At 40.8% G+C, this 14,483-nt stretch overlaps 1 protein-coding gene across 2 annotated transcripts in view; it reads right to left on the bottom strand.

The window, feature by feature from the left end:
- The window catches only part of TRIO (trio Rho guanine nucleotide exchange factor), a 254,705-nt gene that overhangs the window by 13,577 nt on the left and 226,645 nt on the right, over positions 1 to 14,483 (bottom strand). Inside the window, exons 40-50 of one of the 2 annotated variants that reach the window (XM_075417109.1) lie at positions 13,911 to 14,014; positions 13,204 to 13,273; positions 11,025 to 11,114; positions 10,333 to 10,425; positions 9,663 to 9,713; positions 9,373 to 9,450; positions 8,273 to 8,464; positions 7,147 to 7,324; positions 5,526 to 6,295; positions 1,073 to 1,320; positions 119 to 257 (exon numbers count right to left, since the gene is read on the bottom strand). In XM_075417109.1, coding sequence (XP_075273224.1) covers positions 119 to 257; positions 1,073 to 1,320; positions 5,526 to 6,295; positions 7,147 to 7,324; positions 8,273 to 8,464; positions 9,373 to 9,450; positions 9,663 to 9,713; positions 10,333 to 10,425; positions 11,025 to 11,114; positions 13,204 to 13,273; positions 13,911 to 14,014 — 2,013 coding nt within the window. Of the gene's footprint in view, positions 1 to 118; positions 258 to 1,072; positions 1,321 to 5,525; positions 6,296 to 7,146; positions 7,325 to 8,272; positions 8,465 to 9,372; positions 9,451 to 9,662; positions 9,714 to 10,332; positions 10,426 to 11,024; positions 11,115 to 13,203; positions 13,274 to 13,910; positions 14,015 to 14,483 lie in introns of those variants that run through there. The other variant, XM_075417110.1, reaches the window with a different exon arrangement.

Genomic DNA, 14,483 nt, shown 5'->3' with positions numbered 1-14,483 from the left:
TGTCCAGTAAAACCACTGTTGTCGCAAATTCCTTCATGTGAAATTCTGACAGAAGTTACTTTTACAGAAATCCCAACACAGCTCCTTTTGGAAACTACTACATCTTTATAACATTTACCTTTACAGAAACCTTGTTGGCAAGTCCTTCTCGGGATTTGCGGTAACCATTTTCTAGCTTGCCTTCCCTTTTGCCGTCTTTATCTTTTTTCTCAGATTTCTTCCTTAAACGGAGTGCTGTGTGCCAAGACGTTGACTTCCTGAATACAGAATATTAAACTTTGATCAATTTTTTCAACTCCAGGTTATGTGTTACACTCTCTAGTTTCAAATGGCATTGGGAAAGTATGTAAAAATGTTATTTCACTGTACTAAAGTATCCTGAAATGAAATAAATTAAGTATTCCATAATGGATGCTACTCTTGGTTATGTAAGGAAGCTAGTAACATTAGTCTGTAGTTCAGTATTTCTTTAAATCGTTGCTGGAATGGTACACTTGCTATATGAACATACAAACTGTCTGTCAGTAACTGACTGAGTTACTCAAACGATCATTATGAAATCCATATTAAATACAGCCTATAGAAACTTTACATAAAGCTTTACTGCTAGGAACTTTGATATAATTTCTCCCATTGCAGATTTGAGAGAGATTTTCCTACCACAACCAGACATTTTCAATAGGTTTGTGGCTCAGAGAGGAGATCTAGGAACTCTAAAATCTCATTTCACTCGAAACAAACATTTATGACTATTTTCCGTAACAAAAGTGCCCAGCCTGACAACTCATTCTGTTAAATAAACCAGTAACCACTGTTGCTCTTAAATTGGGTTTTATTTCATTGCCTTTTCCCAGAAGATTGCATTACTATACCTTTTTAGTAAGGAATATATGCTTCTGGGCTCTTTCTTACATTTTCAAAGTTTGCTAAGGGACCTCTCAAGTACTCATTCTGCTTGATTTTCATTTATGTCTCAAAGACCACATGAATTTTTGGTTTAAAAAGTTTGAAGCCTTGTCTAAATTGGAAATTTTTCTCCCTCCTTTCCTTCTATGCACACCCAGGCACTCACTTGATGGTTCCATCAGGGTTGTCAATGATGACTGCACTGGTATGCCCCAAGACATAGCCGGGAATCCAGCCCTCGGCTGCGGGGCACTGATCAGTGGCGGCTCTGAACACCAAAAACATGTTCTGTTGGTTGCTGGCTAGAATCTGCACGACCTCTCCTTGGTAGACATTTATCTCATCCTCCTTCACTGCCGTGTAATCGTGTGTCACCAGCATGGTGGAGATATTGCTACTGCTGCTACTTTCACTCTGCCAGTGTCAATTCGAAGCATAAAGAGGGAGAGAAAAAAGAATGAAGTTTTAAGTTCATGGAGAAGACAGGCTGTTCTTTGCCTCCAACATTACAACCATTACCTGCATGATCCACACAAGCTGTCGTCAAAGAAGAGCGCTACGATTTCTCTTTTAGAGCTGCCTTCGTCTATTGATCTCATGCAAATCAATTTGACCTTTGAATACCTTCATGTAAAGCTGCTGCGGAAATTTATTCCCTTTTACTCAAGATTACTTCCTTTGAGTAAGAGTCAGTTTATACATAGATCTCAACTTGTCTTCCTTTCAAGCTCAGACACTGAACCTTGCACCTTTATCAGGCAACAAAACTATAGTACAACATGTAGGACAGTTTTGCATGGTCTTACAGGTGCAGTTTCGAAATGATAACAGGTCAAGACTTTACCTTATAAAGACCAGGAATTCCAGCAATGACAGATACATATAGTCTTTCCTAGCACTATCTGTCAGATCTCAGACACCAGCCTTCTGCACAGAAAACATGACAGGGTACAAAAGACCAAAATAGGCTTTTGACAGGTCTCTCAAAACCTCAAGGCTTGTCCCTGGTTGAATCTGTATGATCAGGCTCATTCCTTTAAATGCATAGGATGAGGTAAATTACTGACACAAGAAATTGTTCATTTCTTGGGCAAAACAGGCCCACTGAACTACCAGAATAAAACTGGAAATCTCACTCCTAACTAATTAATGACTATGATAGCTGAGTGTTGCTAGCTGTTTATCATACACTTTCAACTAGTGTTCATGAATGTTGTTTGTTTCCTCATCAAGCATTTGCAGAAAGCTAATTATGGCTGATCAGGTGTACATAAAAGTCATGCTACTTTTCCATAAAAGCGCCTTATCCTGGACATGAGTCCCCTGGAAATTATTATTTTTTAAAAGTAAGACTCATTCTGTCCATTGGCATGCATTTCTCATCTAAGGTTTAATAAATGGAAGTGTGAAATGCATTATCAGTCTACTCAACCTATTCCCTGTGTTATTTCCTTCTTGAAACAAGTTAAAAACAAAGTGGCTGGCCTATTACTGAGATGGCATGAGGCGTGTATGTGTGTGCGCCTATCTTTTATCTGTGTTCTTACTTCAGACTGTTTCAGTTCGCTATCTGTGAGGGCTCACTATTGCTTCGTACTAGCTGAGTTGAAGGTGGCAATCAGTACCCAGCTGTAGCTGGAGACTTCTATGGCTTACACAGCATAACCACACGTGAGCACCACATATGTGCTAGCAGGGAATGGAAAGCCTGGCACACAGGATTAAAATAGTATCACCGTTTTTTTTCTCAAAACTATCAAATATTTCTCCCCTCGGTGTTGAGGAGATACAGCAGTGGTCAGTGGACAGCACGGTACGCCGGGAGCCTGGAAAACCGTGTTCTCTTCCAATCTGCTAGAGGCCTTGAACAAGTCACTCCATCTCTTGGTGCCCGTGACTCCCCATGAGTGTTCTGGCTGGCTAGTCTACAGAGAAACCAAGACACTTGGAAAGGAATAGTGTCAGATTACTCATTTATAGCATGTGCAGCACACTGACGCTTGGGTTTCCAGTGCATCTGTACATTTTATTCTAGCTGAACTATTTTATTCAACTGGGTGACTCAAGTCCATTCTGTCTTTTTTCCCCTATTAGGATGATGAAGCAAGTGCTACCACAGAGAAATATCTCATCCTGGATTGTACTTCTACCAAAGGACATTTAGATTTCATTCCAGGTGCTGTATTTCCAGAGGGAGAACTCATTTTGTCTGGCTCAAAGGACTGTTTGCGTGGTCTTTTTGATTAGCAAGCCCCTTCCATGATTCAGGCAAACCGGGAATAGCAGAACCAAAAAACCAGTCTCATTTTCAGTCATTGTTAAGATTACAACTTCCTAGATTCTTTTAGCCAGATGAAAACTAACTCTATTCAGAGAAAGTTGCTTTTTTAAACTCCTCCTGTCACTTACAGGAAGGGAAGGCTGAAGTAGCAAAACCAACCCAAGTGCCAAAGCTTGCCCCACACACTATTCCTGAACATACTGCTTCCCATCATGCAGCAGAATATGTATAACTGCAGGACTGACCTCCCTGTAACACAATATTTATTTTTAATAGTTAAATCTCGAAGGATCATATTAAACTCTGAATATTTCTTATATCCAACAAGGACAGATAAATCTGTCAAATAAATCTGTCTAGTAACTACTAAGTGACAAACGTTCTTGTGAATGTGTTTATATCGGAGTTTATTCTCACCACAGAAAGACAGCCTTTTCTTTTGTCTTGCAAGGAAGTAATTATTCCTGCACAGTTTATGTTTTTTTACTGCAAGTTCTGCTGGTCATCAGTGACCTCAATTACGGGATTAGAGGAGGATTTACAATCAAAATATAAAAAATTCCTCCCGTATTCCTGAAATACCAGCAAAACCAAATCCTTTTTCTTCTTCAAGTAACTTTTCCACAAGTAACCAACTTTAACCATATATGCATGTAAATACACACACATGAATGGTTAAATCAAAATCAACTTTCCCGACCCCATTTTCTCCAGCCTGTTGAATGTGGTGTGAAATCCTGCAAAATTACGGTCTAGAAATTCAGTTATAAATGAAGAATTACGACTCATCTCAATTACAAAACTAAAAGAAACACAGCTGTGAAGCAGAAGGCATGCATTCAGATACTACGTTTTACAGTAAGATAAAAAAAAGCAATGGTGTCTTTGCCAAGATAATATCAAAATTCAAACATTTTGAAAACTCAGTGCCATCCTGTCTCTCCCTCTCTCTTTTTGTAATGGAACGACATCAATTAATGCTATGCAAGTCTACTCTGCATATAAAAAGTACCACCATCTTGATTCACATGCTGTGCAGTAATTGTGAAATACTCCAATTATTCCAGATATTATATTATCATCACATTTTGCTAGACCAAAGTTAAGCACAAGACAGAGCTAAACCAAATGAAAAGCTGAAAGAAGATCGGGATAAAAATACAATACATGCAAAGCAGAATTTTTTTCTTCTGAAGCTATTATAATAGTAAGTGTAAGAACTAAGAAGTCAAGAAAGCTCTGTGTGTTAAACAGTTCTATAAAGAAATGCATGCATTTAAAAAAGGTCCAGCAAGTTAGGTGATTTGCAAAATTGATATTGCATACGATTTGTGAGAGAGTGGAAAAACAAACATTCGTGAACACAACACTTAGTGAGAGAAAAATCAAATGTGAGTTTAAAAAGAAAGGCACCATAGCCTGCCTACCACATCCATGGCAAGTGCCTTGAAATTTTTGCTTTATATTTGCACATGCCCCTGTGATTGCCGTGCTGCGTTTCCTGGAGGACGTTATTACAGAGAATGTGGATTCTGTTGATACCCCAGCTTTCCGCACAAACACACCAAGTGCATGCTAAAAGGTTGAATCTCCAGGTGCCCTAAACCAGTTCTTCTTACGAAGCAGAAAAGACAAGTGGAGCCGCTATTTGTTTTGGTTGTAGTAGAAGGAGGCTTATGTTAGCTAGGTTTTGTTGCCTATTTTGAGTGGATTGCAGGAAGCTTCCTTGACCAGACACAGGATTTAAAAAGACAATGTCGTACATCAACTCAGGCTGAAAGGAGAGGGGGGAGGAAATAAATTAATAAAAAATAAAAATCAAGCAGCCCAGGGAACGTACTGTAGATGTCTCCACGAAGTTAAATCTCAACAGGACAATGGTGGCGGACTTGCACGTGAAAGGGAAAAAAAGCCCCAAGGCAATCTGCCAAATCTCGAAGTCAGATTTAAGTGCCGGCCACAACGCATACCCCAAGGTGCTCTGGCTGCCACGCTGCAGCATGTTAATTATGTGCCTTCAAATTAGAGACGACAACAGCAAGGAGAGCAAGTTAGTATCAGCCTAGTGATCTATGTTTTCAGCAGAGGCGGAAATTGCATCTAATGTTAGCAGTTGCTTTTGTGTCTGTATACATATCCATGTTTGTATGTATACATACACAGAGAGGTAGACAATTTTGCTTTTTTAGTGCGCAGAAGATACTCGAACAGTTCATTATTTCAGAGCAGTACAGCACTGGAGAGCCAGAAGTTAGTACGGAGAGTGATGGTAGCACACAGAAAGGGAGCATGGGAAGGTTTTAGAAGAGCTCGCAGGACAGAGGTGCTCCGCTCTTACCCCATTACTCTGGGTGGAGTGAACTGACTGCTCGCTGGTCGAGGAGCATGTGCTCATGCGGTCTGTGTCCTTGCTGTGTGAAGAGTGGCGGTGGACCTGCCGCTGGAGGGAGTCATTGTCCCCAGGGAAAGTGAAGGAGCCAGGGCGGCTGGCAGGGGATGCTGGGATGGAGCTCCAAAAGGAGCCCTTCTGCAGGGGGCTGCTGGGTGGGAAGGTTTCTTTGCCAAAAGGAGAAGGGAAAGTCGTGGAGAGAGGAGAGTTCATTGGTGAGATGGCTCCTGGCCTTGGCTTCCCAAGTGTCAGTGATCCTACGCTGTTTCTTGAGCGACTGTCCTCTGAGCTTGCACGTGAGTCTTTCTGGGCTCCATCGGCTGAGCCAGAAACGTTTCCCGCTGTCTTCCTGGGACTTTCAATAACCTTCATCTTGGGGATCTGCTCAGCTTCTCTCTGAGGACCGTCCGGTTCTGCACTGGATGGGTGCCTGTCTGGCTGGCTCAGGCCAGTTTCTAAGGAGATGGTGTGGTGTGGCAGGGAGAGATTGTGAACGGACATACCTGACATCTTGTCTGCCTCTGCTTGGGCCGAGGCTGCAGAGGAGACCAGGACTGGGGAATGGTGTCTGACAGGCTGGGGGATCCGGGACGGCCGGCTACGGCTGGAGCTGGGGATGCCACCACAGCTGCTGGGGACACCGCTGTTACTGCTGCTGCTCCCGCTGCCGCCTCCACCACTGCTGTGGTTCCTCTGGTACTCGATCGGGGACGTCAAGGCTGCAACGGGGCGGGAGGGGAGGTGATCGGGGAAAGGAGGGCAGGAAAGGGAACAGGAACAGTTTAAAACGGACATGTTTACCAGCAAAAGGAGACTGCTGTTCAAATAAGATAAATTCCCTTAGCAATGCTGGTCATACCGTAGACCTCAAGTCACTTTTCTGTATCACACCTTCATGATCTGCCACATGTAACCCTATTAAAGATGAAAAACCTGAAACCAGGGAGAAATGTTTTCCTCTAGCATCACATTGTCAATCAGCAACCAATCTGTGAAAAAACAGGTGCGACTTTGAATTCTCATCTTGTTGCTCCACCCATTACAACTTCTTTAACAAAAAAGAAATCTAGAATGAGGCAACAGCTGATGGATACGAAAATACAGCAAGAACCTTCTAGTGTCACATCAGACACTACCGCCTTCTACTTTTCTCCTGCAGAATCTGAATGTTGTTGCTGCAGTAATATGTGACAACAATGGCCACCAAAATAACACAAGCAAATCATATTCTGAATAGATGCTTAAAATTCCACTTGGGTTTAGCCTTTAAAGGTTTGCATTTGCTTAAAAGGGATACACAAGCTCTCCACCTCAACGGATGGTGCCAATCTTGATTCACTCCTACAAAACATTTGGAAAATTTCACCAAGAGAACACCATGTAAATTCCAACTACCACTCTTATAATAAATGCTAGCATCTGTTCTGAAGCAGAAATGCGGCACATATCCCCCAACTGTTCTGTATTAGCTCAGGGAAAAGGAAACTTGCAAAACACTTCAAAGCTAAACAAAAACTGATGAGAGAGAAATCATTCAATTACAAACTTTCAGTGAGAGGAAATCATTTACCATTTAAAAAGTTGCGCTGGTTTTCCAAAATTTGGTTAATTTCATGGATCCATAACTGGCGGACTCCTGGACTGGCAGAATGCAAAACAAAGGTCTCCGTGACATCGCCCGTTCTTGATGTTAGTGCAAATTTACATGGATCGCTGTCCACATTTTCCTCCAGGGAAAGGCAACTCACCTTCATGAAAAAAAAAGAGAATTTACTTCAAGTATTTTATGAGAAACCTATCTCTGTAATCTCTTAGGAGCTCAGAGTCACACCTTCAAACGATGATCATCCTTTCCTTCAGTAAAGTAATACCACGAAATGAAGGATTACAGTAAACTAAGGATTAGCGTACAGCTTGCTGACACACTGTGCCTGAACAGTCTCTAACTGATCAGTACGGCTCAACGCTCCCTATCGGCCCTCACTCTTCGTGTTATTTAAAATGCTGAGCCCACTGTAGAACTCCACCAGTGGCCCACATTGAAGGCTTCTGCTGCAGAGACAGCAATGCCTTGGAACGGGCTGTCCAGCCAGCGCCCAACAGGATGCTCGGCCAGCAGGCAGAGCACCGAGGTGAATTAAGGAAAGTAGGGTCCACACAGAACGCTTCACCAGGAGGGCTGGTGGGCACCGATATCAACACGTTTTGTTTCAGAGAAGGCTTGAAGTGGGAGCAAACGCTTTTTGTTTGAGGGATTTTCTCATAGAAGAGCTGACATGTCTAAGAAAGGGGCACTACTTACAGATGTCACCTACACATTTGGAGTGATTTCAGCTGAAACTCAAAAGAAGGCACACACAAAGAGTTATTATCTTTGTTCGCAATGCCCTTGCAATGTGGTGTACAGTCAGCACAGAGCCAAAGACTAAATTCTTTGTGAATGCTTGTCCAGCTTTGTACAGGAACACCAGTTTTGGTATGCTTCGCACGGGAAGCAGAGTGCTGAGATCCAAACATTTCCATTTATCATCAGAGTGAGCACAAATTCAATAGGAAGTGATTTCAAGACATGACGACACCTCACTGCGCTTCACGACTGCACACCCAGATGTCACTAGTGACTCGACACCGAATCAGAAACGGTTACCTTAGCAGAGTGTGTGCAGGGGACGCAAAGACTCACAAACAACAGTTACCTTGATACTGTTTTTAAACAAGAATCCGGGCATGGAGAAACCTTTCTTTTTATCTAGCAGCTCACTGAAAATGACAATCTGCTCAAACAGGAAGACCCGTCTCTCCTTGCAGCGTGGCAGAAGTCCTGTGTCCTGGTCTGTAACCAAGAATGTGTCCTGGAGCAGGAGTTTACCCTGGGCTACAATTTTACCCTAAACACAGAAGCAAGTGGAAAAACATTTAGTGCAGTTCTTAATTTCTTTACACAATCAACCTTTCTGAGCAGATGCTCATGCCAAAATAGCTTAGTATATTTGCCAATTTTGGAGTGTTGTTGACCATTATATATTCATTGATCCTCTTATACACACGACATTCTTATGTCCTTTTCTCAAAGAGCAAATATCACAAAGAAAAAAACTCCAACACAAATTCCACCCCAAACTTTTCCATTCATACTGCAGTTTGAGGCTTAGTAACCTTGAGGCTTTCATACCTGTAGTCTCAATAACTCCTTCCCTGCCACCCCCAACACAGTAACTCATATATTCTAATAATGACTGCCAGGGTGCTGAAAAGCGGAAGAATTTGAGTTCGTACCTGCATCACAGAGCAGAAAAGGCTTTGCAAGTAGAGCATGTGACGACATGCATACTGATGCATGTACCTGGCTGACGCATACTGCTTCGATAGCCAGTTTCCACCTCTGCTAGACTTAGCAGAACAAGGAGAAGGGCTACAGTTGCCTCAGGTACTTTACTGACCTTAGCAACTCCTCCTTTGCCTACATGGCTGAAGTCAGGTCTGTTCACCTGCTGATAACTGATTACTTCACTGTTTTGCAAGTCATTAGTCAATAAGGGAACAATAATAACACCAGTGCTTCCTAGATTTTGCAGCAGGACTTACCTAGTGTGACTGACATAACAGGTAAAGCTTCCCAGGAAGAAGTCCTTGGCAGGGCTAAGACTTGATTTTTCATTCACTGCTTTCTGCGCCAGCTAACCAGACAGTGAGAGAGCACTCTATCTTATTCTTCCCTGCAACTCTCCTCACAACATTAATGGTTAATTCCTGGAGAACCTGACAAAAACTCTAAGCAAAACCCCAGCCAACTTACATCAAATCCTTGCAGGCGGCCAACATTCATCATGTCATTACACCGTTTTGGTACTATACACATGACCTCTACAGCTCTCTGTTCAAGACAAATAAAAAGTCAAAGTTTTATTTTCCAAATGAGTTAGCAGGATACAATTGTTTCATTTGCTATGGTTGTTTTGGAACAGAAATGCGAAAACAAACACTTATCCTAATCACATTCTCAAGAAGATCAGAAAAGGAAAGCAACTCAAAACAAATAGAAGATTAAAGAGCATTCAAATCACTCAGAGAAAATGGCTCCAGTACCTCTAGTTCTGTTGTGTCAAGGTTAGCTTTTTTAGAATATTTGAGGAAGTCCTGAAAAAAGAAAAACAGTAATATGAGTTCTTCTCTCATTAATCAGTAACGAGAAATCTTCCTCTGTCAGAGGATGACAGACTGCAGAAGACACACAGAAAAACATTCTTCTTAAAGTTTCTTGCTGCAGTGCTTTCCCCCCTCTTATTTTTAAGACGTATTCATTATTTTTGATTTGGATCACACAATAACATGTATTAAAGCAATGACCTCTGTGAACCACAGTAAACTCTTCAGTAAACATTTATGTGATGTTAAAATGGTTGCAGGTGTAGTTGGAAAAGTTGGGGTGAATCCCAGTGACTCATATCACATTTACATCCAAAAACAGTTGGGAGAGCCCTGTCCCCTTCATATGACATGGGCACAAATTCTATACATTTCCATGTCACTGACTTCAGTTCAGTTGGTCTTTAACTGTTAAAAAAGTGCAAAATTCTGCCCAAGCTATTTACTGTAATTTTTATAACTATCTGAATATGTTCAGAAAATAATCATATTACATTGCTTAAAATCTGGGTTGTTTGGGAGGAGGGTGGAAAAGCATCAGCAATATTTAAAAAAGGACAATGTATCCATTAACACATATATTAAATCATTAATCTCAACATCACCTTACCTTTAGTAACAGCTGGTATTTCATAATTCTCTGCACAGGTTTTATTAGCAAGTCTGTGAGCTGAAGTCTGTGGCCCAGGCGTTGCTTTAGATCCTGAGGGTTGCAAAACAAACAGTTTTTCATCTATTCAGTTAGAAACAACTTTGTTCTGTTAAGTTAGAAACACAGCGGGATATATCGCTATTAACGGCTATCAGAACAGAACGGGCAAAAGTCAGAGCAGAACCTAATCTTCACTCAGCAAAAGCCAGAGTCCTTCCTCTTGTCTGTATCAGCTTTGTTGCCAAAGCATTCCCCACTCCAAGCATCTTCCGGATCTTTTTTTTTGAAAAGATTGTACAGTGAAATGTAATTTTTCAATCACAGGTTGTACACAGTCTATTTTCGACAGTGATCTTTGCTCATCCAAAATTGCCACTTCATATAATACCCACTGTTAGCTGCCTGGGCTAGGGCTAATGAGAATGAGACTCTACTGACTAATCGATATCTCATACCTAAACTTTAGTTTTGTTCCCCTGGAGGTTAATACATCTCTAGAAGCCTGTATCAGATTTGAGAAATCAGAGAGAAGTGGCAAGAAATTATGATTTAAAACAGTAACAACAATATGTGCTGCCTTTTTTTATCTGATAAGGCTTACAATTTGTACACACTCTTCACCTTGTACATATCCTCTCTCAGAAACTCACCTCAAAAAACGTATCAATGTATTCTGAGACAATGTGCTCAGACTTTGGTTTGTTTTGGCAGTAAACTATGTACATGTGCAACCTTCTCTCCTAGAAGAACAAAGATACAGAACGATACATCATTATCAAGAAAAAAGCATGCCAGATTGAAATGGAGTATTATTTTAAGAAGCGCAGCTGTTCAAAAGCATGAACTTAAAAAGGTCCTTTTGAGGAAAAGAAGCAGCTCCATATGCAGAAATTACAGACCTGAAAACACATTTATTTGGGAATATCATGATGATTTTAGAAATGCAACAGAAGTCAGAAAATTGTCACAGTTATAAATACTGCTGAACAACAGGTGTTTAGAGATGATAGCTCAGCAGGTCCCACAATAAAATTAAGTAGGAAAATGGTTATCTTTCTCTTTTAGCAAAAGCAATGGATAGAGCCTTTCAAATACCATACTTTAATTTGATTTTAGTAATCTCATTATTATTCTAATATATTAGAATAACGACCTCCTCCTGCTTAGCTTTACAGAGCAGTTAGGAGAAACCTTTCAGTCTTCTATTTAGGACTAGCTGTCCTATTAGAGGTTCAGTGGAGATCTAGGTGATACAGCCTGGAAATGGTGGTGCTAGTATTTTTTAACTCTGATTCTGTATTTTGTGCATGTGCTTTTAACACCAAGGCAATAAAGAAGGGAGCGAGCATAACTTCAGCCTTTAAGATTCATTCTTGATTACCAGCCTTGCTGGTTAAGAAACAGACATACCATATGTGCCTATTACCTACTCCAAAATCTTCCTTATCATTTTGCTAGGATCAGTTTGCTGTTAAGGGGCTTTGCTGCTCATAGACTTACGGAGTACTGACCAGTGAAGACAAATGGAAAGTAAAAAACAAAGAAATAAGATGGAGATTGAAAAGGAAACAGAACACAGATTAAGAGCAGGAACTTAATTGTCATGTTCTAGATGATAGTCAGGGTTTTGCTAGAGGATGTTGTAATAGTATCACAGCTTGCCTTTCCATCTGGAGTTGTAAGGGCGCCCTTCAAAGACAACTCAGTTACAAATACCAGGAGAAAGTAAAACAGCGACCAGAAACAGACAGAGAAACCCTTCAGGTTTCCCATTTTACCAGTGCCAGAATTCTCTCCTCTTCCCATGCTTGTGGGTTTTTTCTTTTTGTATGATTGTTTTTTTAAATAATAATAATAATCCCTCAGAAATGAAACAGCTCATTCCTCATCATTAGCTCAGGAATTAGGCCTGGCTTCCCGTGTTACTGTTCCATTAGTGTTTGGTTCTGTGCTCTTTTGCTACCCTGGTTCTGACTTCAAACACAGACCGCAGGGAAAATCTGAAACCCATTAAAGCTGCTTCAATCCAGCCTGTCTTCAGTCTTTGCATACTTGTGCAAATGATCATATTTAGCAGACAAGTTTCCTTTCTGCTGTCTTGCATGATTTGGAGTACCTTAAGACCCATCTCAAGCAGATATTGAATTGTATTTCTACACAGAGACACCAAAATGATGGATTAGTAGCATGTCTGATGCATCCTGAATTTTCATATCTAGTTTCTAGATAACTAGTTCACTCGATTGCCTTTCAAAGTGTTAAAATATCCACATGTATCATGTGGTCATTCCTTTTAAAGCCATAAAGGGTAATGTCTTGGACTAAAATTGAACATCATTAACTTCTAGTACTCTCAATTCCTTCCCCAAGTGAAGAGGGAGGAGTCTCAGCCATGTGCTGAGAATTGCAATAGCAGAATGCTGCAATTCTCAGAAAGGGAAAGGATACAGAACTAGAATGCACTGAAACCAACAAGAAGAATGAGCTGTCTTCTTATTTTTGATTCCTATGTTGCATGGTACTGCATGGATACCCAAGACAGGTGTATCTGGTCATATGAAATGACAATTTCCTTGCACAGAACTGGAACTGAACAGAAAAAGAGGCCCACATTCATATTTTGTCTCCACGGGAAGATATTGGGAACAAAACCCAGATTGTTTACTTTGTCTGATTTTAAGCTCTTATAACCTATCTCTCCACCTCTTACAGTCAGGAATATTTTACAGCACTTTCTGAGTAGTGTTGTACCATAGATAAATCCTTAATAATCAATTGTGTTGGTCAGTAGCAGTAACATGGGTTTGCAAAGACAACATTTGCACTTACATGCTTAACAAACAGGGATCCCAGCTTTTCTGGATCTTCAAGGCACTTCTCCAACTCTCCTAAAAAGAAGCTGAACAGAAACAGAATAAGCACTTTTTTCTGATAGCACACACTATAGCAACAGGTGATGGTAAGACAAAGAGGTCTTATGGCAAGGCCCACTTTGTGTCTCCTATCACCAACTTTGGATATTAATGTATGCCCCAAATGACAATGTTAACAGTGTAATATTTTACTACAGATTTCCAAAAGGACACACTGAATCCATGCCAAGATGAAAAAATACTGGTGTCCATTAATAAAATCCTTTAATTTCCTATATTGATTACAACTTCTCTCCTTCCTAGTCCGAGAGCCTGAGGTGCTCATATTGCCATGCTAACCCCTAACAAATTCTTTGGACCATATTCTTAGAGCAAACATTTTTGAAAACAAAGCCTCAAACAATGTACAAACTTCTGTACATAATACTACCCATACTATAGATTCTCAGTTGAAGCTCTTGGTATATATAAGCATCTTTGTTTAAAGCAAATCTTCATACCAACATTTGTAAGCTGAATCTACACTATCCACATCTCAAACCACAAGAACCAACTTTATTTACCTTGTATCTGAATATTTGAGGGGTAAAAAAAAAAATTAAAGTCAATCTAGTATTTTTTAGGTAGAATTGTTCAACAGGTGGTTTTCAAGTTAATACATACTCTCTGTGCCAGTCATAAATCTGGTGAATGTTTCCAAATACAATCTTGTCTTTGCCTTTCATGTCATCAGGTACGCCATCTTCCTTCATAAGTGCCATATAACCCTGCAACAGTCCAAGGAAGTTCACTGTGACCATTTTAACTTTAAAAAGTGAGTTGTCTTTTAATCCCCCTTTTCCCAGAAGCTTTCCAAATTGCCCATGACAACAGCTTGCTTGGGACACAAAACCAAACCAAAAAACTGCTCTATAACATGGCACAGACACAAAATATCACACATTGGCTTGAGGTTGTCTGCACGACACCGCCCAGTGCTAGACAGACAAATTCACTCTAGCTAATTCAGCCAGGGTGAACAGGCTCAAAGCACAGAGGGACCTTCTACAGCGCTTCTCCTTATTATCTGAAGCAGCTGCAATGCTTTGCCAGGTAGGGCTGCTACCAGGTACGAGTCAGAGCCACCGAACTGGCTTCTGTGCCCCTTTGCTCAGTGTTTCTCATCTCAGTCATCCACACTAACGCTACACCAAGGCGCGCTGAGGAAGAAAGCAGCTGCACTGCATATGGGGCTGC

The sequence above is a fragment of the Opisthocomus hoazin genome, chromosome 3 (genome assembly GCF_030867145.1).
Source record: "Opisthocomus hoazin isolate bOpiHoa1 chromosome 3, bOpiHoa1.hap1, whole genome shotgun sequence".
Classification (NCBI taxonomy): Eukaryota; Metazoa; Chordata; class Aves; order Opisthocomiformes; family Opisthocomidae; genus Opisthocomus; species Opisthocomus hoazin.
Note: the sequence above shows the minus strand (reverse complement) of the source record. Positions and strands in the feature narration are given on the sequence as shown.